Source organism: Ixodes scapularis, unplaced genomic scaffold (assembly GCF_016920785.2).
Source record: "Ixodes scapularis isolate PalLabHiFi unplaced genomic scaffold, ASM1692078v2 PGA_scaffold4__175_contigs__length_147842914, whole genome shotgun sequence".
In the NCBI taxonomy this organism is placed as follows: domain Eukaryota; kingdom Metazoa; phylum Arthropoda; class Arachnida; order Ixodida; family Ixodidae; genus Ixodes; species Ixodes scapularis.
The window spans coordinates 1642402-1666865 of record NW_024609879.1 but is presented as its reverse complement, the minus strand read 5'-3'; the positions used below and the strand labels follow the sequence as shown (position 1 = coordinate 1666865).

General features: G+C 46.0%; 1 protein-coding gene across 1 annotated transcript in view; it reads left to right on the top strand.

Annotated features, from left to right (window-relative positions):
* LOC8026823 (ryanodine receptor) overlaps nt 1–24464 on the top strand; it is a 561398-nt gene that overhangs the window by 536361 nt on the left and 573 nt on the right. The window contains exons 123-127 of the mRNA XM_040217827.3: nt 4975–5023; nt 9836–9943; nt 12141–12205; nt 18952–19052; nt 20706–20757. Of these exons, the coding sequence (XP_040073761.2) occupies nt 4975–5023; nt 9836–9943; nt 12141–12205; nt 18952–19052; nt 20706–20757 (375 nt within the window). The remainder of the gene's footprint in view (nt 1–4974; nt 5024–9835; nt 9944–12140; nt 12206–18951; nt 19053–20705; nt 20758–24464) is intronic.

The following is a 24464-nucleotide window of genomic DNA, read 5'->3' as shown; positions in this document are numbered from 1 at the left end:
GGTAGAGTCCCTTGTGTACAGTGACGTACTGGCGAGGCTTCTCATTCAGCACCAGTTGCTCTTAGGCGTGTCTTAAATCCAGCTTAGCGAACTTCTGTCTGCTGTTCAAGGTTGTGAATAAGTCTTTTGCTGTTGGTAGAGCGTACTGGTTCATTTCTAGCTGAGGATTCAGTGTGAGCTTAAGGTCACCACATATCCAGACCTCTCTTTCGCCTTTCAGAACGTTGACCGTAGGCGTAGCCCACTCACTGCAGCTTATTGGCTCGATGACGTCACTTTTGATAATGTCCTCCAGCTGTCCTTTGATGAAAGGTTGGAAAGCTTACAAACTTTCTGGCTTTTCATGAACTTTCGATGGGCGCCATCTTTTAGTATTCGAATAACCTCAACTCCTTTGAAACAGCCTAGCTCTTCATTAAATTGTTCGTTACACTCTTCCAGGATACTATCCAACATTTTGTATCCTCTAGAGTGTGGACACAAAGTACAGCCATCCACGTCTCGTCTAGGACTTGTATCCAATTCCTTCCCAACAGCGGTGGTATGTCTGCATTCACCACGACCAGTGGCAAGATATTGTGATTGCGCTTGACTTGTATTCAGTGACACAACAGACGTATGGGCCTTGTCCTGAGAAGGTGCGAAGATTGCTCCTGGAGGGCTCTAGCTTGCGGATCTTCCGAATTGACCTTGCAGTCTCTTTGGAATTGCTGTCGTCGTATCACCTGTGTCTACCTCCATCTCCATGTTTATATCATTAATGGAAACACTTTTTTTATGGGTGGAACAGAACAGTTTTCCGTTTTTCCGCAAGACAAAATACTTTTCCGCGCTCTCCTCCCTCTTGAGTTGTCGCACGGCTTCCTTTGCTTTCGTCACTGAACCTTTGTATTTGCTTTTACCTTTCTTTTTCAATGCTTTCCTTTCTTTTTCCTGCGCGCTTCTGATTCTGCAGGCTTTCCGTAGGTGACCCTTTTTTTCCATGTGCGTCGCAGTCATAGCCTTTTTAGCAGACCCTAATGTTTGTGGTTGTTTCGAAGACACGCCACCAGGCAACACTTGTACTTGCTAGTTGTGGGATCTCGTCTTAAGCGGCGGTGCGTGCACCATTGAGAATTTTCAGTTGATCCTCGGCCGCTTCCAGTCCCGCTATCAGTTCCACAGATCACGTCAAAGTAAAATTTTCAATCGTCAGGCTCTGCTTTTGGGCTATCATGCTACTGAGAACACAGACAAATCGGTCGTGCAGTTGCTCCTGCAGTTTGTCTCTTTATTGACAGGCCTCCAACTAGGCGTTTCAATTCTGCCAGATACGTCACTGAAGATTCAACTAATCTTTGATACCGCTTTTCAAACGTGAAGCGTTCGGCCATCAATAGTTGCTTTGGTGAGTAGAATTGACTCAGGAGTTTCAGGCGATCCTCATCAGTCATCTTGTTCGGTTGCAGAGAAGATGATAAACCCCGCAGCCTGGAATATGCATTTTGTATGATGGCTGTGCTTAACGCAGACACGTTTGTCGTCTTGATCTTTTTTTTGTGTAACTCGAAGTACTCTTGGAGGCATTTCTTGGACTCCTCCCAGCTTGTCCCTTCCTCGTGAGGTTCAATGGAACGCGATAGGTCATTCTTGCCTTGATAGATCCGGTCGTTGACCTCCGCTGCCTCGTCGCCACTTCGTTGTATATCTACGCTAGATTAAAACTCTTAGCCATTATGAAGTAGTAGACTTTAGTGCTTTGTAACTATTTATATGGTGGTTCATCTGGTATCAGCATAGTTCGGCTGCGCTCGCGCGTCGGTGGCCGAGCACACTTTTTGGCGTCGTTGTCGTGAGCGTCGTCGTTGTTGGTCCGTACTTGCACACAAAAACCACTCGAGGTCTTTAATACGCTGTTAAGATCTCGGTTTCGCGATGCACGTTCTTGAATCAGTCTTCATGAGACTGGTTACGGCCAGTATTTAAACCCGGCAACTTCGACTTCGTAGGCCATTATTGGCTCCTCTATGACATATCTATCAGTGTAACCACATTTCATTTTCCTTTGAATGAGAAAGACTAAGTATTGCTAATTCAGTTCTGCTTTATTTTCTTTTGAGCTCTCCATTGTACGGAAAACATTTTTTTTTATTAAGAAGTTTTTGGAAAAGGTTTCACTGAAGTCAGCTTTTTTTACAGAGGCACTTAACGAAATCTTGGGAGGAAAAACTTTCAGTAATCACAAAATAACAGTCCTGATTTGTAACAAGAAATTATTCCATTTTCAGAGCATTGGGGTTTAATAATTGTCAGAAGGAATCATATTAAAAAATTAACTCTTTCCCAGACAACCTTAAGCTACCCTCTCCAATCTAAGTGAAAATTTAGATTCGAAGTAAAAATAAGTCTAATTTTTTTATAGGAAATTAATCGCTTAATTGCTCACGTGACATATTTTCAAACTTCACAGCCATATTTATTTTTTATCTTAACGTCATGTCTAAATGGATAATCTCACTTCCCTGTGGCGAAATGTAGTTGAATGAAAGGAACCAATGAAACGATTTTTTCAACTTCTTCCTCCCTAGCTTTAATCGTCAACTCAAGAGCGAAATGAGAAACCGCGTGGTCGTAACGTGCTTGAGCACCGGATGCGATGACTGCAAGCTTCCACCGTGGTTTTTTAAGCATAGTGTGAAATTTTTCATTCGCAATTGATGATAAGTGCCGTCACGACCTCATTGGCCACGAACGCGAATTCAAATATTCGTCAACAGATTTGAGTGTTGACGACAGCTTACGTCCGAGTGACTTAGTTCTCGTGTCCAATGCGTGAGCTGGGTTCGGCTGACATCCTTGGGCACCGCGGTTACATCCCGGTAAAAAAAGCGGAGAGCTTTCGAAGGAAAGGAGGTAAGAAGTAGTCCGCAATATTTTCAAGTGTTCGTACCGAAAAGCAGGCTTTTTACTTTCTACCCTCTTTCTTTTGGCTCACGTAACGATTACGATATCCCAATCTAAAACCATTTATCGCAGCCCAAAATTAATTTCATGTTTCCTTCAGCGGGTAGAGTATCGCACGTGTCTAGCACGCCTCACCAGAAGGGAGCCCTGGCAGTGATTGAAAGATTTAAACCCACAATGTTACCCGAATCAAAAAGTAGAAGCAATTTCCTAAATATTTTAAATTAATGGACATCTTGTATTTTGCGAAGTGTAGAGAAGCAAATGATTTTTTAACCATGAATGGAGCGCGGTTTTATTTCGGTATTTCCTTTCCGTCTAAGACGAAATTCATGGGACCTCTAAATCAGTTCTTTCTCCTCCCAAATAACCTCTAAAAGTCATTATGGTTCTATTTAATCCATGTTTCCCTCTCAACGGTGACCTTACAACATCACAGAGGATTAAAGTTCGGTAAACGCGGATTCTTTTCTCTGTTAGTTGGGCGCAATCAGACCCTTGAATTTTGGAAATCTACAGGAATAGTCGATCGACAGCCTGAAGTGCGGGAAAACATTTGTTAACTTTTGCAGAATAAAGAAGGGGGCCATTTAGGGTCAGAGACACAAAACGTGCCGGACGAAGCTTTGTCTTGATGTTTTGTGTGGAGGATAAAAATCATTTTAAAATTGTTGCGAAATACATCGACCCTAATAGTATCGCGATACCAGGAATACACGCGAAGCTCTAATTCAATACAGTAGTACAAAATACAGTTGGAAAACGTTTTTCGCGATTCATGTGTACCGCGATAATGCCCAACCCTGCCGTCAAGTAGCAAGCCATATGACAAAAGATGCTATTTCCTCATTTCAAATTAATCTACAGAAAATTACTTCTAACTTTTGATACAGATTAAAGGGTCCCTGCAAGGACTTTTTTATTGGTTTTTAATTTGCACCAAACCTGAGCGCAATGAACGTAGTAACTTAGTGAAACTTTTCTTTTCTTGAAATTCGCTTTATTTTAAAAGTTATCGGCGAATTAAAATTACAAAAACAAGCAAAAAATAAGTTCCCTCATGACGTCCTTGGTTGCTTGAGTGGCTGTAAACTAGAGGAGGGGTAGTGAGCTCATCGAGCGCTCACGGCTGCCGCACTCTGTGTCGACGGCACGAGAGGGCGCGACTGAAGCATGTTCTGGATAGGCTGTATGCAGCGGGCGGCCAGAGCGGCTCTCATTGCATTTGCTGCGCGATTAAACACTAATTCTGCATGACACTTCATTGGCCACAAACGACAGCAAACGCGGGGTAAAGATCAGTTCATTATGGGAGCCACTTCGCGCTGCCATACTGCGAAACGGCTAAACCGCAAGACAAAGCTTCTCGCCGAAAGCCCTCGGAACGCTCGGAGCCGGTCGAATCCTCCTGTCCATACGACCGCAGCGCCGCGTACATCCGGGACCTTTCCGTGTCGCCGCCTGATCCCACAAACCTTTCTACTATGTGTCGCTTTTTCCACCGCTTGGTGGCAGGTATGTCGACGAGTCATTTCTTGTTTCCGTACTTTATAAACTGCATTTCTTTCTTTTTTTCATCTATAATAGTGAACAAAAGCTACTTTTATAAATAATTGAAACGGTTCGCGCCACTTATATTTTGCATTTCGACTAAAAAGAAGCTTTTAGCGGCTCTGACCAGTAGTAAGGCCAGGACCAAAGACGTCACATTTTGCGCGCTTTTGGTACCGCGGGTCGCCCTCGTCGGTGGAGGAGGTTTCCGTGTCGTCCGGTTAAAATACGACGCACTGATATTTAGCTACTCTCGCGGTGCCCGCTGGCTTGCCCGAACCACAAGAGATGTGGAAACCGCAAAAAAGGTAGATGCTTAATATGATTACAGGGCCCCTTTAAACCACTACTGGAGCTACCTTCCGGTGATGTTCAACACAGTGTGTTGCGCTTTTGGTTTATGTTCTGCGAGAAAAGAAAACCTGAACGCCCGCTTTGGCACAAATTTTCCAATGTCTGAACAAAGCCTTTGCGTTTCAGTGTTTCGTGTTCCACCTGTACAAGGGTGTACGAGCCGGTGGTGGCATTGGTAAGTGCGCGCTTCCGTAGATTTCGTGAATTGTTGCACCGGACCCAAAGCCCAGACCGTCACAAAAATTTCTTAAGACATAATAATAGAGGCATACAACGATCACGTGGTCGAAGTCACTATGGGTCGCGTGGTCACGTGCTGGTGCTGCTATAAATTACGCTGTCACGTGACCACATGACGTAGCGTCAGGTCACGTCACGTCACGTCACGTCATGTCGTGACATCACGACATAACATCTACATCACGTGACCTGACGCCACATCACGTGGTCACGTGATGTAGTTGTTATGTCGTGGTGTCACGTGCGTGACGTCACTTGACGTCACACTGTCACGTGACACCACGACCTAACCTCTCATGACGTGGTCATGAGGTTCGTGTCACGTGACGACGTCATGTGGTCACCGTCCGCTAAATTTAGTGCGAAAATATGTGTCACTCTATAACAGCCTCTAAGTCCGCATTCTTCCCAATCTGCACTTTATATAAGTATGATCAAGGTGACTAACATTTTTATAAGGCTCACATGTTCAATTCAATTTAATTCAATGTTTATTTACCATTTTCTTGCAATGGCGGGGGGGCTGGGAAAAAAAGCTGCATGGACTGCTTGACGAGTTCCCAGCACCACAAAAGTTTCGACAGCAGTTTCCTCAATGTTTTTGTGTAACTGTACTATGGTACACTCCTCCAATATTCGGCTATGGGCAAGTGCTAGAAATATATAGAGGACATTTTATTAGCTTTTAGAAATTTGTTAAAAAAAAGTAGGGTGGTGATTTGGGCCAGTTGGTAAGAGTTAAACATGGTGAAAAACAGCCTCAGAACAACAGGGACGGTGCTCTATCTGCAATCCAACTTGAGTGTCAAGTTTTGAAGCGATGCATCTGCACATTTTGTCGCCTGGCGGGCGGGTGTTTTTAATCTGTATGTCTGTTATCTTTCTAACAAGTTTCTTTGATCACTTTTTCTTTCAATAAACTTCAGTTGTGAGTCAGCCGTTGTCCTGTCTTTACTCGTTCTTCGTCGCTGTTGTTCTGAGGCTGTTTTTCATCATGGTAAAAAGAAGACTTGAAAATAACACTAATCCGGTTTGTGTACGTGAGCTGTATGGCTGGGGGGGGGGGGGTAATATAGAAGGCTCTGTATCACGATATGTGAGACAATTAAATTAGCTTTTTTTATTTATAGTGAAAGTAAATATATGGTTCCAATAAGACAACTATTGAGCGTCATCGAAATCCAGTAAGTGAGTAAACCTTAGAAATCTTCGGAAAAGGCGGGAAGCGATGAGGTCCACCGAATGTACCACTCGCACACCAAGCGCAAGGCTGGCGGTGGGAGAACGCGGGTGAGAACAACACCTCGCGCTCTTCGCGCCACCACCGCTTACCGCTCATTCCCACTGGAAGCGGATCCGCGTTCGCAAAGCGGTTGCGAACGCGGTTGTATAAAGATGCAGTACAATTGCACGCGCACTTGATGTCATCGAGTGCGCGTGCAATTGCACTGGATCTTTATACAACCGCGTTCGCAACCGCTTTGCGAACGCGGATCCGCTTCCAGTGTGAATGAGCGGTTAGGGCTGTTGATGCGAAAGGCACGCACCGCCAACCTTGAGCCTGCTGCAGGAGTCCCAACTTCAGCGCACCGCCATTCTTTCCACGCGCTCAGAAGCGCTCCAAATCTTTCTCCTATTTAGATTTTAATGACACTCAGCAAGGTTTTAATTGGTACCCTCCGTTTATTGGCATTAAATAAAAAGCTAATAGACAATCTCCGCAATCAGTCTGACCACGCTACCGCTACCGCAATGTATGGACGGAAATTTAGTTTCTCTGCACATGCGACAGCCTCGCTGGAGGTCTGCGAGTGTTGAGCACGAGACGGCATGAGCCATAAAGCCCCTTTATGTTTCAAAGGTAGCACAAGGTGCGTCGATGCATGAGGCACGTGCAACGTTCAATTCTTGGGAAAATCATGGTGGCAGGGCGCAGCACTGAGTTAGATCAACGTTACTGGAGCAAGCTCAGTTTCGCAGTTTCTCGCCTGCAGAGGCGAGTGGCCCAGGTGACGGTCACGAGAACTAGCGGCGCTGCAGTCGGATCTTGCTTCCCTGTCTCGCGCGTCGTCTACTACCTCCGCGTTGAGAGCTTCCTTTTCTTTTTTTTTTCCTTCCTTTGTTTTTACTTCTATGCTATGTGTATAATAGCAAGAAAAAGTGATGAAGGTGAAGTGTAATACACCACAGAGATACACTGTAACAGAGATCAGAGTCAGCACATTGTGAGTGTTCTTTCTTGGAGTGTTTGAAATTTATTTGTGTGTGTGTCTGTTTCCTTGCGCTGTGAAGTGTTAGTATGAACTGCCAACTCGGCCAAGCTCAAGTATTGCTATTCATAGTTGGCGGGCTAGTCAATCCGGAAGTAAGATTCGACTCCAGCGCTGCTAGTTCTCGTTACCGCCACTGAGCCCAAGTCACAAACGCAGCAACGTTGGCTAGATTTCAGACGCCATGTTCTTCCCAGAAATGGCACGCGGCACGTGCCTCGAGCATTTCCACAACAATAAATGGCGCCACTTTTCCTAGGGTAGAGGGGCTTTACTGAGCCACCTCGCGCACTGCCGCCTGCCTCTTGCGAACTATGATCCGTCTCACAAATGTCTGCAGTAAAGACAAAGGTGGAGGGGCGTGAGCCTAGCTGAGCAGAATGCTTTTGGTTGTAAGAGAGCTCGTGCGTATAAGGCACTTTACAAAGCAACGCGCTCGTGCCCCTGCCTTTATCTGAACTGCAAATGTTTGTGAGATAAAGAATAAAGTGATGGCTGTGTCACGCCTGTGCCGAATGCTCGGTGAGATTGGTGTATTAATGTATTTTAGTCAATTATACGACTTATCATGACGATTAGCTCCCTATATTATCTCCCCCTAGCCGTATAACTCAGCTGCAGGGACCATATTAGTGTAGACTTCGCGGGGTTTTTTTAACAACACGCAAAGCCTAAAAGATACCCTGTATAAATTAAATTAAATGTTCCTCACGACTGCATTATAAGTCGGGTTCCGTGTTGTGTGGGTTTATTATTCTTCAAATTCCGCGATGTTTCTTTTGGATTTATTTACCCTACAGGTTCTGAGTTTTTAAGCGCTCATATTCAGTGTGGAGAAAACATTGGTGCTTATAGACCTTTTGCTGTATTACCCAAGCATCAAGGAGAATGCAGGGATTGCGGTTCCACACGCGCACGCCTTCGCCGTAGAAAAGATTCGAAGTAAATAACCAAAATAAAGCGTTGACGAACGCGCGCGCACGATGCCATTTGTTTTCGGTATTCGCTTTAGAAAATTTACTGCTGCTGAGGCCACCACGTGCGGCGCGTGGAACACCAATCCCTGCATTCTCCTCGATGCTTGGGTAATATAGCAACAGGTCTATTAGCGCTGTATTGGAGTCACTGATCTCTATTAGGGGGCTGGATATCGCAATCAGCAAACAGGTTTGAAGCCACCGGAAGTAAGCGGCTTGTCCTGGAAGTAAGCACTTGGCAGGCTTTGTAACCCTTTCGAGTGCTGGTTCGAAAAGCGTCGAGGGCGCTGTATTTTCGCTTCTCACCTCAAGAGAGCCTGCTTGTTGCACAGTAAGAACGCATGCAGACCCATGACGTATCATAAGAAGCCATTCAATGTAAACATATTGAGATTCTAATTGATCGAGTGTGCATATGTCCCAAGCTCAAATGCCTCATTTTCGAAATTTAAATCGGGGCATGATTATTAAAACCCACTCATAGACACCGAAAAGTACTGACCAAAATATGGACTCAATGCTCTAGGAAGCCCAGCGGACGCCCGACCTCCGGGACGAGCATCAAACTTCCGGTGGCTTCACTTGCGCCCTGCTCGGAGAGTGGCTATGCGCCATTCAGCCCCCTATAATAGAGATCAGTGACTGGAGTACCTAGAATGGCCAAACCTCGAGAGACCCGATTACTTAAAGATCATCCGTCGACAAAAGAAGAGAAACAAATAGGGGCTTCCCACGCGAAGTAAAGCTTTTCGTGATGCTTATCATTTAAAGGCAGCTCCAAATCTAGGAGGGTTTTACCGGATTTTGATATACTCGGCTCGATTAATTTTTTGGGTCTATCATTATTCATTGAGCGCCAGATTTGATTGCACTCCGCCCTCAAATATGGCGCAGCGCATGCTCAAACGAGCCTCCCACCCCCTCTTATCTTCTGGGGAAAAAATACAATTTTGGTGGTGTGCAATGCACGTTGCGGAACCGCTGTGTAAGCTCATTCTCCTCTGGCGCTCGCGGAAACGGACTCCACTATGGCCGCCAGTGAATATTACCATAGCCTCCTCTCTACTCACAAAGCCTGGCAGTTCGGCGAAGGAGCCATAGAGTGCCCAGTCGCAGATTGGGAGCGCGAGGATCTGGTAGCACAGAGCATATCTCGGGGAGTCCAGTATTCCGCGCACAGCTTTTGCAGCGGCAAGGACCCGAAACAGGGTTTTTAAGCCCGACTATAAAAGAAGCGGTAGCCTGAGGAACGCGAGAAGCACGAGCGGACATTCCATCGCTCGCGACCAGTGTGGTTCGGTTTCTCGCCGCAGCGGGGCGCCCGTCACCTCTCTTGTCTGCCACTCTCCCTTTTCACTTTTGGCGGCGGCGTCACGTGACGATTTGCCAGGCTTTTTCAGTATAGAGGGGGCTACGATACCACCCTACCGAAAACACCGACCCCCAGCTATGACCAGAACTTCCAATCGTTGGCGACATATCAATGGCTTTCCAACGCAGGTGACGAAATCGGCCCGCCTGACGGCGACGACTACGAAGTCTACCGCATAATTTTCGACATCACCTTCTTCTTCTTTGTCATCGTCATTCTGCTCGCAATCATCCAAGGTAAATAATTAAATTATATTTACTCACTGCTCGTCCTCATTTACTTATGCAGTGTGTGACAGAGTGACGGGTAAGAAATTATGGTGTTCATTTATCTCTAAACCAAGGGAAACTAGTCAAGTTTGTTATAATATTTGACGAATGAAACAGCGTTAAAGGGAAAACAAAAGGTCTAGAAAAAAGGGTTTCTCACGAAAATAGGAGTATTATCACTTTTAAAATGGTGTCGTTCTAAAACAATTTTGATTTCGAAAAATGTCCCGAAGTTCCTCTAATAAGAAAGAGATGGAAGGACGTAACAGACAGATGTACTCTATCTGTATTTACGTCTCTTTATCTACACCAACGCTCTCACTTCAAAAACTTGTCTCGTTAATTTTCTCTGCATAGTGGACTTGTTATCAATTATTTTGATATTCTAGTCCTAAATTAAAGTAGGAAATGCGGGCACTTTGAATCAATTTTTCCACATTTCATTTTTTTTTCAGCACAAATTGTGACACTACGCAGAAGGGTAAACTTTTGAACCGATAGTTTAAACTAAATCGAATTTAAAGTGTATACCGCTAGCAATGATAGGGAATGCAGTACAAAGTTTCAGCTCAGTACATCAATTGTAAAGGAGCTTAGATATCCTTTTAGTAACACCAAACATTGCTTTGTCAATCTGTCGTTTCAACATATTATTACAGCATCAAACATGTTTTACTAGGTACAAAGCAGAATGTCGGGAGAGTATGACCGTGAAACATTTTGTAAATGCTATTTTGTTTCTATAAAAGCGTTGCTCTCAAAAATGAAACAGCTCATAGGACGAAGTGTTAACATTTTTGTACTATATATACCATCAATAAAATTAAAAACAATTACGCAGGCGAACTTCCTCATTAAACTTCAGTTAGAAAAAACTATGAACGAGGCTTTTGTTTAGTACCTTTACAAAACTACAAAGGGACTTGAATGTAGTTTGGACTGCAAAGCGGTTTTAAAAAACATGCATTCAAAGTATCCAAATCTCAACCTTTAAACTAGCAATGAGGCACATACAACATTTGATAACACGTTAACTGTGCACCAGAAATGAGTAAAACGGTGGAAATAATGGTCGGATATTGGTGAACCTGAATGTAGCATTTTTTCAAGTTCAACTTGAAATATTCTAGACTATGCCTTCTTAAGTATGTCTATCGTTTCATAAACTAAGGCTAAAGGAAAGGTTAATAATTTAATTTTACTGGTTGAAATTTAATAAGATCTGCATGGGAAATCGATTCATTTTTATTTTTAAGTTCTCTATTACAAAAATACCGCTCAAGACACAAAGGCCTAAAACGTCTTTGATATTTCTGCAAATGATTGTTATAAAAATCGATAACTTTTTTTAACATCTTTTCCAGCGTTATACTCTCCACACATTCTGTTTTGTATTTAGCGAACAAAAATGTGGGACACTGTATCACATTTATAACGATAAATTGACAAAGCAATGTCGGGCTGCCCATGACAGAGGCTACCCTAATTTTCTTTACAGGTAACGTTCACAACAAAACTTTGCATGACATTCTGTGTGACGACTAGCAATCCACACCGTCGTTTTCATTATTTTTAAGCCATGCATTCGAAGGCCGAGCCTCTTGGCTAGTGTCGTATTCTGATAATCATTGTTTCAGAAAAGCAGTCGCATCTAAATTATTTGACAGGCAAACCCGAGATTCATAAATATGTAAATGAACCAAGTTCACATGCATTAATTGCAATAGTTACTGTTGTTTCGAAGTTCACTGGGTACTGAGTGCGGCAAAGTATGTTGTATATCCGTCATAATTAATACGTATGCGCTGTCCTATTTTAATTCGCACATATTTTTAGTGGAAGCAACCCTGGCACGAATGTAGTCTTAACTGTATGCTTATCAGGCTGATACTTAAACTAAAATGTGTTAATAATGTTTAATTAATGGCTTTTTGATTCATGTTGGAAGTGCAGCAATGACGGCCGATATTATTAAAGGTAAAACAAGATCGCTTCGCAAAAAAAGGCAATGAGGTTTTGAGATGCGCGTCAATTCATTTGTTGCAATATGACAATGAATAAGAGACTTAGTTACTAGCGTTCGTCTCTCCTGAGCTTTGCATTGCCCAGTAGAATTTGGTTTTTGGATGGAACGCTTGCAAGCCTGTAAACTGTCACGTCGCAGGTCTCATCATTGACGCCTTTGGCGAGCTGAGAGACCAACTTCAGAGCGTTGTCGATGACATGGAGGTATGTACGGTCATGATGTTTTTTTGTTTTTTTTCATTCTCCACTGACTTTTCACCTGTTTTGACTGGTGTTTTTAAGAAATGCTTCTTTTAGAAATCGACCGAGGCGGGTTTCATTTTCATGACTGCTGATTTCGCTCAAAAATGGTTCGGTACAGTAGTGTACAATGTTTCATTTGATTTGTTTATTTGCATCATGTACTCAGTAACAAATCTTGAAGGACCCCGGACGTTACCGAAGCTAAAAGCGAGAAATCATCATTTACGAATACAATACATTTACGAATATATGAATAATTTAGGGCCAAAGAAATTCCACAACGGGGAAAAACGTTATGTTTCGGAGAGCCGTTACTAGGTCTCCGTAGGCCCCGCCATATCGCGTATGACTTTTGGCAACTCTCGTCGGCACTTGCTTGGGTCAATGTAACACAAATTGCCCTAAAAAAACGCCTTTCACCCTACAAATTGTATCTGCACACTACAAATCAGCAGGACCCAATGTGACCCCGACTGCCAGACTGACTCAGTTCCGTTGGTAATGGGTGTTTTCACCCATTACTGGCATCGAGGCATCGAGGCATCCTAGTCACAGCGTCACACTGAGCCAACCGGATATAGCTGATAAAGTACTAAAACAGCAGGCGAGCTGGTGACGATTCATCTTTAAAAAACCTCGAGACAGAGGAAAACAGGAAAAAGGGGACACGCAGAGCCTCAAACACAGCTACGATTTATTTGCGAGCCACACGTTAAATAGCGTTCTATCTTCGCCACTTGCCTACACCAACTCCTCCAGATAAAGGGGACCCCAACAATCAATCGCCACACATCCCGCCAGTTCACAAATAGATGTGATTATCCAGCGATCCCAAGTGCAGCGGCAATGCTGACGCCTGCCGACCGCAGCAGTCGCTGAGGCCCCCCTCCCCTTAAACCCCCAAACCAAACTCAAAACCACGCCGAGATGACCCTCACAAGTCCCTAGACCCACAACAAACAATGTGTAGGCACGTGCCCTTTGCCAAAACAACATTCGCCGAAGCTCCTGCAGGCCTCGGGGATCGACAGGTTGAAGACGAGAAAAAGGAGGGACCCGAGCTCGGTGGATGCACGAGGATCGAAGGAACGGGCAGAAGGCGCGAGACATCGCCTTCAATTCCTGCTGACCGACGGACGTCCACGTTCTTTGTCTAGTCAGATTGGTTTGGTTTTAAGTAAATGCCTTAGTAACGTTCCTGCTTGTCTGGGAATTATTACCCGTCGCGCACGCGAGCCCAATAGGAACGTAACAGTGGTGACCCGGTGAAGAACTTGAACGCAACCAACCGAACCAGCCATCATGACGGACAACGATGCGACGAGCTCCACTGGGGGCATTTCGACGGTCACGTTGAAGTTGCCTCCCTTCTGGCCAGCTGATCCCCAGCTCTGGTTTGTGCAGGTTGAGTCACAGTTTGCGACTCGGCGCATCACAGGAGACATGACAATGTACCACCACGTCGTGTCAGGCCTACCACCTGCCATTGCCACAGAGGTGCGGGACTTGCTTATTTCACCGCCAGAAGAGGATGCCTACAACACCCTCAAGGCCCAGCTTATCCGACGGACAAGTGCCTCGGAGCAAAAGCGTCTTCATCAACTCTTGACAGCCGAAGAACTGGGCGACCGGATCCCCACCCAGCTGCTGCGCCGACTGGAGCAGCTCCTCGGAGAAAAAGCGACCACCATTGACCAGTCCCTACTTCGTGAGTTGTTTCTACAGCGGATGCCGTGCAATGTGAGGATGGTCCTCACGTCCGCAGGAGACATTGCTCTGGCTAAGATTGCTGAGCTGGCGGATAAAATCATCGAGGTCTCGGCACCGTCAACCAGCATGTCAGCAATCCAAAGTAGAAGCATTCCGGATGAGATGAGCGAGCTGCGAGCGGAGGTCTGCCGTCTCGCCGACATGATGGCGAAGCTGCAAGCTCCACGCGGCCGCAGCACGTCACGCGGACGCCCACGACGCAAGCCTCGTTCATCGTCCCGGACGAACTCCGGTGAATGTTGGTACCACCAGCGGTTTGGGCCTGCTGCTCGCAAGTGTGAGTCACCCTGCTCCGAAGCGGAAAACGACAAGGCAGAGCATTGACGGTGGCAAGTGCTCCCGCCAACGTAGACAGCCGCCGAACTTTGTTCTTCGTGTCGGACCGCAGCACTGGTGTTCGTTTCTTGGTAGACACGGGAGCAGAAGTCAGTGTTATTCCAGCAACCGCGGAAGAGCGCTGGCGCCCCAGCACGTCACAGCTCTGCGCCGTCAACAACACGGCCATTGCAGCGTACAGTGAGCACTCCTTGACACTTGACTTCGGGCTGCGGCGCACCTTTCGTTGGGCTTTTGTCTGCGCGGATGTTCCCCACTCCATCATCGGGGCGGACTTTCTGACGCACTTTGGACTGCTTGTGGACGTCAAAGGCCGACGCCTCCGCGACGAAACAACTCGTCTGACGGTAAAAGGAATTGCCTCGTCTCTTGCTTCGATCAGTCCCACGTTCGCAGTTCCAACGGATGAGACGCCGTACACCAAGCTACTCGCAGAGTTCCCGGAGCTGACGCGTGTTGGACCCGATGAGCGTCCCATCAAGCACACCGTAACACACCACATCGAGACGGCGGGTGCTCCTATCCACGCGCGTCCACGCCGACTGCCACCAGACAAGCTTTGAATCGCCTGACAAGAGTTCGAGCATATGCTCGAGCTGGGCATTGTCCGCCAGTCAGAGAGCTCTTGGTCCTCACCCCTTCACATGGTTCCGAAGTCCACACCAGGGGACTGGCGCCCATGTGGAGACTACAGAGCCCTCAACCGGAACACAACCGAAGACCGGTACCCGATACCCCACATCCACGACTTTACAGCATCGCTGGATGGCGCTACCATCTTTTCGAAGGTCGACTTAGTACGCGCCTACCATCAAATTCCCGTAGAGCCCTCGGACATCCCCAAGACAGCAGTTACCACGCCCTTTGGGTTGTTCGAGTTTCTCCGGATGCCCTTTGGGTTGAAGAATGCAGCACAAACGTTCCAGCGTTTCATGAACCAGGTGGTGCGTGGGCTGCCGTTTTGCTACGTTTACATCGACGACATACTCGTGGCAAGCACATCTGCCGAGGAACACGTCGCACATCTAAGACTGCTGTTCGCATGCCTCGTCGGGTATGGCCTCGTCGTCAATGTGAGCAAGTGTGCTTTAGGGAAGCTGGAGCTTGATTTCTTTGGACATACGATCAATTCTTCGGGAATTCGCCCACTTTCCATCAAGGTGCAGGCCATCCAGGAGTTCCCGAGGCCGTCTACCAAGAAGCAACTCCGGGAGTTTCTGGGGTTGGTAAACTTTTACCGCCGTTTCCTCCCGGGCTGCGCCACCAAGCTTGCACCTCTATACAGCATGCTTTCGGGCAAGACTAGCTCAGCAACCGAACTCGCATGGGATGCCTGCACCACATCGGCATTTGATCAAGTCCGACAGCTCCTTGCAACCAACACCATGCTCTCTCACCCAAAGGAAGGAGCCCCAATCTCAGTTGTCACCGTCGCTTCAGATATCGCTGTTGGTGCGGTGCTTCAGCAGAACGTGAATGGACACTGGCAGCCGCTTTCCTTCTTCTCGCGGAAGCTGACACCCACAGAACAGCGGTATAATACGTTCGTTCAAGAGCTTCTTAGGGTATATTTGGCACTACGGCACTTCCAGCACATGGTGGAAGGTCTTTGAGACCAGACGGAGGAAGTCATTCTCAGAGAGAACTACGACAGATGTCCAGCATCTCTGAGCTCGCAAATGACATCCGGCACATCCATGGTGCTGAGAACGTTGTAGCGGATGCCCTTTCACGAATAGGTTCCTGCACGGTTGAACATTCAACCGCCATCGACTTCGCCAACCTGACTGCAGCGCAGCGCGAGGACGCAGAACTAAGAGAGCTCCGCACATCTCCCGGCCGGCTTGTGTTCGACGAGATTCCACTTCCCACATGTCCCACCAACATCATTTGTGATACTTCGACAGGATCGCCACGCCCGTACGTTCCGAAACAATTTCGTCGGCAGATTTTCGACGCCTTTCATGGGCTATCCCATCCTGGCATAAAAGCCACACAACACCTTATAACATCCCAGTACATCTGGCCCAGTACCAACAAAGATGTGCGTCAGTGGGCCCGCACCTGCTTACAATGCCAGCGCGCAAAGATCCACCGTCACACGGTAACGCCATTGGGAACCTTCGCCCACTCAGACGCACGGTTCGACAATATTCACATCGATATTGTCGGACCGCTGCCACCATCACAGGGGCAAGCCTACCTGTTGACGTGCGTCGACCGCTTTACACGCTGGCCTGAAGCGATTCCGATGCCCGACGTCACCGCGGAGACCTTTGCGCGTGCGCTCGTAGCGCAATGAATTTCAAGGTTTGGCTCGCCGTCCACGATCACCACGGACCGAGGCCGGCAGCTTGAATCCAACCTTTTTTCCAGCCTCATGGAGCTGCTTGGGTCAAGAAGGATTCGAACGGCAGTATACCACCCCGCAAGCAACGGTATGGTGGAGCGTTTTCACCGTCAGTTGAAGGCTGCTCTCAAGGCTCACCAACGACATGACTGGGTGGACGTGCTGCCTCTCGTGCTCCTCGGCATCCGCACGTCAATCAAGGGTGACATCGGCTGCAGCGTGGCTGAGTTGGTACACAGGACCACCCTTCGGCTCCCAGGTAAATTCTTCGCTTCAACTCCATCCGACACCTGTCAGGATCCCGCAAGCTTCGCCACCAAACTCCGAGAGGCCATGAAGCAGCTTCGCGTCACAGCTCCTCGCTTAAGCCGTGGCCAGTCCACTTTCATCAGCGACGAACTGGAAACTGGAACCCATGTTTTCTTGCGGCATGACGCCGCACGAAAGCCTCTCCAACCACCCTACGACGGCCCGTACAAGGTAGTGCGGCGAGGGTTAAGAACAATGACATTGGACATCCGAGGACGGCAGGAGGTTGTTAGTTTGGATCGTGTGAAACCAGCTCATATGGACAGTGATTCACCAACTACACTTCCAAACGTCACACCCCAACCAGAAACACCGTCTGCAACAATGCCAATCCCACCAGACCAACTACACCTTCCATCTCCTCCCGACCGATTGCACCACGACTCCTCGAATGCAAAACAATCACATACACGAACACGTTCTGGACGACATGTGTACTTCCCAGCGCGTCTAGGCGTCGCGGATGTTAAAACACAGGCGGCTAACCGTCGCTGTTCATCTCCCACAAGATTCCATCAGCAAATCGCGTAATGGTCATACGTTCGCCTCCTCACTGGAGGGGGAGTCTGTGGCAGCACGTGCCTTTTGCCAAAACAACATTCGCCGAAGCTCCTGCAGGCCTCGGGGATCGACAGGTTGAAGACGAGAAAAGGAGGGACCCGAGCTCGGTGGATGCACGAGGATCGAAGGAGCGGGCAGAAGGCGCGAGACATCACCTTCAATTCCTGCTGACCGACGGACGTCCACGTTCTTTGTCTAGTCAGATTGGTTTGGTTTTAAGTAAATGTTTTAGTAACGTTCCTGCTTGTCTGGGAATTATTACCCGTCGCGCACGCGAGCCCAATAGGAACGCAACAAAGGCACCACAAAGCTGCATGCTCCTGGAAAATATCCGAGTCCAATCCACAAAAACCGGTCTCCCCTTCCCCTATCTCTCCCCCTCTTCCCTTTCCCTCTGCCCGCTCTTTCACACACACAAAAAGGGAAAAACAAGAAAGGAGAAAAACGAAAAAGAAAAACCGCCAACGCACCGAAATTTCAATGATATCAAGGAAAGCATGACCAATTATTCATATCTCGCGCTACGAAAGTAAAGCCCTATACATGAGAAAGATTTGCGGCTCTAGCACTCGGCGAAAAATTCGGCAAGATTTCTGATTGCCGCGATTGGCCAGCGCCATGGTCAAACGCGGCACTGGCCAATCCTCGGCCATCAGAAATCTCACCTTCACATACCCTTGAAAATGCAGTGGGACATGCGCATTTTTCGCTTGTTCGAACAAATAAAAAAATTACTTGTACCATGCGAATATGACCATAGGAAAATATGCTCCCATGATGATTTTCTCATCTGTCTAATCTTCGAAGACATGTCTAGTTCAATTTATTAATCTTCAAAAACATTTTAAAAACGTTTGTAGCATATTGATGTTACTATATAATGTCAATAGACCCTAATCAGTCAATGGATCAATGAGCTAGCATAAAGCTTAATCTCCTGGCGTTAGGAGAAAAAAAGGGGCTGCATTTTTACGAACCACTGATAATAGCTCACGAATAAAAACGTCTGAGCAACTGGCATTTGGTTTTATGTTCCCTTCTGCCCGTTCTGTGAATTACAGACTAATACCCTTGTTACACGGGCAGACTTAACTGCACTTAAGCTAAGCCACAGTTAGCGCACAATACTTGCCGACAACATTCTGCGGCTATGCAGTCGAAGCTATGGGCGAACGTGCGCTTGAGCATCTTGAGCACCCATCAAAGCAGTGCACGCGCTCTCTTCACTTCTTTTGAAATAGCTGTCCGAGGGCATAGTGCGGCATCTATGCTGCCACGTAACCGCAGTTAAAGCTGAGTTAACCGCGGTTAAGTGTGCCGTGTAACAGGGGTATAAGACAGAACTGAAGTAATGCTGCACTCCTTTGTTCTTTTTCCACAGTCAAACTGCTTCATCTGTGGAATCGGCAAAGACTACTTTGACAGAGTCCCGCACGGCTTCGACACCCATGTACAAAAGGAGCACAATCTGGCCAACTACATGTAAGCCCATCCCATGTGCGATTCTACGTTCAGTCTTCATCAGATGCCTAAGTCACAAAGTGTAATTGACACTGTAGAATCTCAACACAACGATGTGACTCTGGTTAACTTGATACTTCTAGAGCTTTTCTTCATACTGACAAGGAGTCATTCTATGAAAGCAGAAATATGGTTGCACTGAGATCTTTACACACTGACATGTGCAGTGTGTAAAGTGCAGTGTACTAACAATGGGTGTAGCCTGAATGTAATCATTTTTATTTTTGAGCTCAATAACCCATTTCATGTGGGTTTAATGAATCCTTTCGTACATGTCCTCCCAGCTCAGAGTAATCACAAAGCCATTATTTTTATGTTTGTGGTTCATGTGGTATTTCTGGTTTCGTTCAATGTTAACTAACATTAAATCCCTTATAGAAATGGAAATACATATTCCTTACCTCTTTATATATTGTACAAAAACTCTCTAGCATAAAAGACAAACAAATTAAACCCGTTTAGCAGTTTCTTCGGAAGACTTCAGATAATGATTAGAACCCCTGGTAAAGAGGACCCTCCAAGCTGGTTCTCTTTATCAGGCATTCTAACTCTTATCAGAAGCCTTCTGAAGGAACTGATAAACAGGCTTGGTTCATGCAAAAACAGTGAATTGCAGACGAGCTGGTGATAATCATAATGGAACACGTGAGACTGTGATGTGAAACAAATTAATAAACCTGCAAGTCGAATGAAAAGACAGCAGAAGAACATCCCAACCGAAACTAAGATAATTGATTTTTCTCGCTCGTCATATCACCTAATGCTGATGTCACCTACCTCTTCACGGATTCACTTTTTCTGAACAAAACAAACGAATGACCTCTTACCATAATGACCTTGATACCGGTGGACACATTCGTCTAAATTGTACGACCCCTTCTTATAATGGCAATGAACTTTAGATACTTCCTTTCACAACGAATAACAAAATTCTCTAAGAAACGTTATGGGGGAGAGAGGACAACATAGCAACACACTGGCCAGAGAACCCCTAGGTGATCTATAAACTATTACATCTGGCACCAAGACAGACCTTGTACACTAAAGGGAAAAACCAAATTGACTATAAAATAATTAAACACGAAGTAATTTGAAAATTAACTACTATCCAAAATCAACCTGTCGCCGAGGCCTTAAGTGGCCTCTAGACTACAGATTCAAGCACACACGCGCATACACGCACAAACACACACACACACATAAACACAAAAAAAATTAAAAAAAAATCATTGATCAAAACAAAAAACAAAAATTAATGTAGCTGCGTTTCAGACGTTTTACTATGATGTCTTTTCCTTCGACTTAAAAGTTTCTTCATTTTTCCGTACCAATTTCATGCGTTAGGTTATGGTGGGTTTGATTTGCTTGTGTTATCCAAGAGTTTCTTGTTGCAAAATACTACTGCGATTTCAATTTTCCCTTGGCAACAAAATGTCTAGTAGCAGGCATCTTTCGTGCTTTCTTATTTGCTTTGCTTCTTTCAGCATAATGAAACCGTATCATTCAGTTCGGCTTCACTATACTGGCCAAAACTTGGACAAAGAAAACCAGTTTCAATTTTGGGATTTTATCATAGTTGTTCGAAGTATGTTTCAAGTGAACATCTTTCTGCAGGTTTTTCTTGATGCATCTGATCAACAAACCTGACACGGAGTACACCGGTCAAGTAAGCCTATTATCTTCTTTGAGTTCCCTATGGTCACTGAAAAGGAGAGAAGGGCAGGGAAGAGTTTCAGCGGTCCGGCCTCCAGCGCGAGCTTCCTACCTTCGGCAACGCATCGGCACATGAAAATAAGCTGCAGCTTCCAGATGGAAATGAAGATTTGCAGCCGCATTTTCGGCTAAATTTTAAAGCAGCAGCTGGAAATCCTGTTTACAGCTGGAAATGGATGCTGCACATGCTGTAAATCAGAAATCCCAGCTGGAGCGCCAATTGTTCCAGCTTGGTAGTACATACGTGATCCACCTGGAAGTTTCCCAGCTAGATGCGAAAAAATCTAATTTCCAGCAAGAAATTTGTCCCTTTCCGGGTGGAAACAGCCTGGAATTCGGCAGGTAAAATAGATTTCTAGCTACAGCCGTAGTCCATTTCCGGTTCCATAACACAGCTTGGACTGGAAGCATTTTTACCTGGAGTGTCTCGCGCACCTCGAGCACACCAGGCGTTGACAAAGCACGCCGAGGGGACGTGAAGCGCGTGCTGGAGGCCGGGTGTTCGAAAGGCCCTTCTCACTCTGTCGGTGACTATGGCTACTTTTTTCCTCACACACTTAGGCTTCTGGGGCGTGTTTGGGCGTCACTGCTATTTGTCACTCCAAAATTTCCTGCCTTTGCATTCGTTTATTGTCAGGAACCAGAAAAGTTGAAAGCCAAACCTAGCTAATTTCAACGCGAAATAAATTATATAAAGTGCTCCAAATATCCTCTCAATGTATAGCTTAACGAGCATTTAAATATACCGTGCTGCCCCAACAGATATTTTTTATCGTATTTGTATTTCTCTTAGACGACCTCCTTGCATTCCCATGCAGCAGTTGTGACATTTTAAAAACACACGTTTTTTGTTGTTGTTGTTGTTTTTGCTGTTGTTGTTGTTGTTTTTGCTGTTGTTGTTGTTGTTTTTGCATTTTAATGTCTTTGAGAGAAAACTATTTTATATGACAAGGCATGAAGTTGGGCTAGTTGGTTCATAATGCAAACTTTGAAATAGCGCACAAAAGACAAGGGACAAGAACGAGAAGTGAACGGACACAACCCTGACTGCAACTGAAGTTTATTCCTGCGAGGAACAGAAAGGAAAACATAAAAGATGCAAGATAGATTAAACATAACCCACCCCCTTGAGGCACGCCCCAGCACTTAAACAAATCTGCCGAATTTCTTAATGAAAGTCACTTCGTCGTCCACCCAAGCCACGGAGCGGACACACGCGTCCGCTCCGTAGGTAGAAATAAAAAACGCCTCATCAATTTCTCTAGTCGCTTTGTTGCAGTGACGAGCCAGAATCTTAATCTCCGTGAAAACCGGAGAACACGAACACCTATCGCAGTGAACTGCAAGGCGTCCCGATGATGAAGACCGAAGGGAAAGGGAATGCTCCCTGGCCCTAACATTGACACACCTCCCCGTCTGACCTATTTATACCCTGCCACACGACAAAGGGATCAGATACACGACACCCGTCGCGCACGTAACATACCGAGTTCCGTGGCTTACCACACACCAAGGCCCAGATGACCCAACACGGTTAACTGCGGCGCAAAGTGAAGGAGCTGAGAACACAACAAGCACGTCAAACTTTTCAGCCACCTGCTTGGTCCTATATAAAAATGTGTGTAAGTACGGCAGAACAACCAGCCTGGAAGGCATCCTACTCCTTTCCCTCAAACTCAAAAGACCTCTAAACACTTTAAGAAGTGATTTTGCAACACCCACAACCACAGCCAACGGGAAGCCAGCAGAATGCAACCTGCTGGCCTGAGACAAAAATCTTTTCTCACAGCTATGGTGACAAGATTTCACCAAAGAGGATCGTAGACATGACACAGCAATATCCCTTTTTATAAGTTTTGAATGGGCGGAATCATACCTCAATATCCCGTTCTTTGACCGTGGTTCATACGACCAGCAAATATGAGAGGCCTGAATCTTAAGAGACAGGTCAAAAAATTGAATGGCACCCTCAGAAGGGGTCTCGGGCTTGAACCTCACGCGCGGGGAACATCCCGAAAACTGGTCGGTCATCTTCGTGACCACCTCCCTATTATCACCCAAACCTTGACTAGAAATTAAAACAATAAGATAATCATCCACATACCTTAAAGTCTTTAAAATGCGCTCGTCTTTCTTCTCAGCAATAGCTCTATCACACTTGGCCAAAAAAATGTCGCAAAGAACCGGGGCAACACTGGATCCGATGCAAACTCCGCTCTTTTGCAAGAAAACAGAGTCCTCAAATGCCTGAAAGGGGTGGATTATGCTTTATTCATCTTGCATCTTTTATGTTTTCCTTTCTGTTCCTCGCAGGAATAAACTTCAGTTGCCAGTCAGCGTTGTGTTCGTTCACTTCTCGTTCTTGTCCTTTGTCTTTTTTGCGCTGTTTCCAAGTTCGCACTATTTTCTATGTTCGATACGATGGCCTAATAAATGTTTGAGACTGCGTGAAATTTAGTTCATGACCAAATTTACGGACAATCGGCTGTTCACGATACCTTTGTAACGCAACCATTTGCGATGTGACGAACTGCGTCACACTACCCTGGTTGCCATGGAAACCATCTCCTCATATAGCTATAGTCGCAAGCGGTTGTGACGCCATTAGTCACACTCTTACGACTGAGCCAGGGTTAAATGCTAGGCAGGAACCAAATGATTATTTCAGAATCGATAATCGCCAATCATCATTCGTTTTTCTTTTCGCACAAAGCATTTGGAAATGGTGTTCAAACATCGCCCAGTAAAGCTGCAGGGTTTTATATTTGCGGAAAAAAAAAACAGATAATGAAACCAAACTCAAAAGACCAGTGCATCTGCGTATCAGTATTAGGGTGGCGATGTGGTGTAGTTGGTTTATACAGTAAGAAGTTGGCCAAATGACGACCAAATGACCAAATGACTATAGGAAGTTTTTGAGGCCTATGCAGTGTACGAAATGCGTCAGCCAGACGTTACTGCATTTATACAGCAAAGAGATTGCCTAGATAGGCGTTGATTGACCACCCCGTGATGCGCTCGGTGTTGCTGATTTTGTTTTTTATTAAAGTTCAGTAGAGAGTCAGCACTTGTCCCCGTGTGAACTTCTACTTTGTCCTTGCTTTTGCACTCTGTGTTTGCCCTTTTATATGTTCCTGTGTTTAGGTGGTTATAATAATCTTCCATGTATTCCAGCACACCTGTTAATGAAGGCGTGCCGGAACGCCTGCAAGCACAAAAGCAAAAACAAGAATATAAACAAATGAACGACAATAACTAATAAGATAAGCAGTGTTATGCGCGACGAAGATGACTACATCGTGCAGAAGAGCTTCACTTGTACACGATTTGTGGGTGGGTTAGGGTACCTTAATGTCCTTCTGTTTAGGGCGATACCACCCTTTGTAGTACCCGAAGCCGACAGCACGAACTCACGGGTAAAATACGAAGAAATCGACGAAAACCAAATGTCGCCATGACACAGTCAGCGCCACAAACGCATGCAGGGACACGCTCTTTCGTGCGCTTCTGAACAAAAAAGAAAAATAAACGTGTGCGACAAAATGGCCTGATGTCTCCACCCTAAGCAAAGCGCACATGAAGGCCCTAGGGTTGCTGCTGTGTGAGGCTAGTAGGGATTGAGCGCTAGTCAATTGTGTTCTACGGTATGACGGGCTCAGC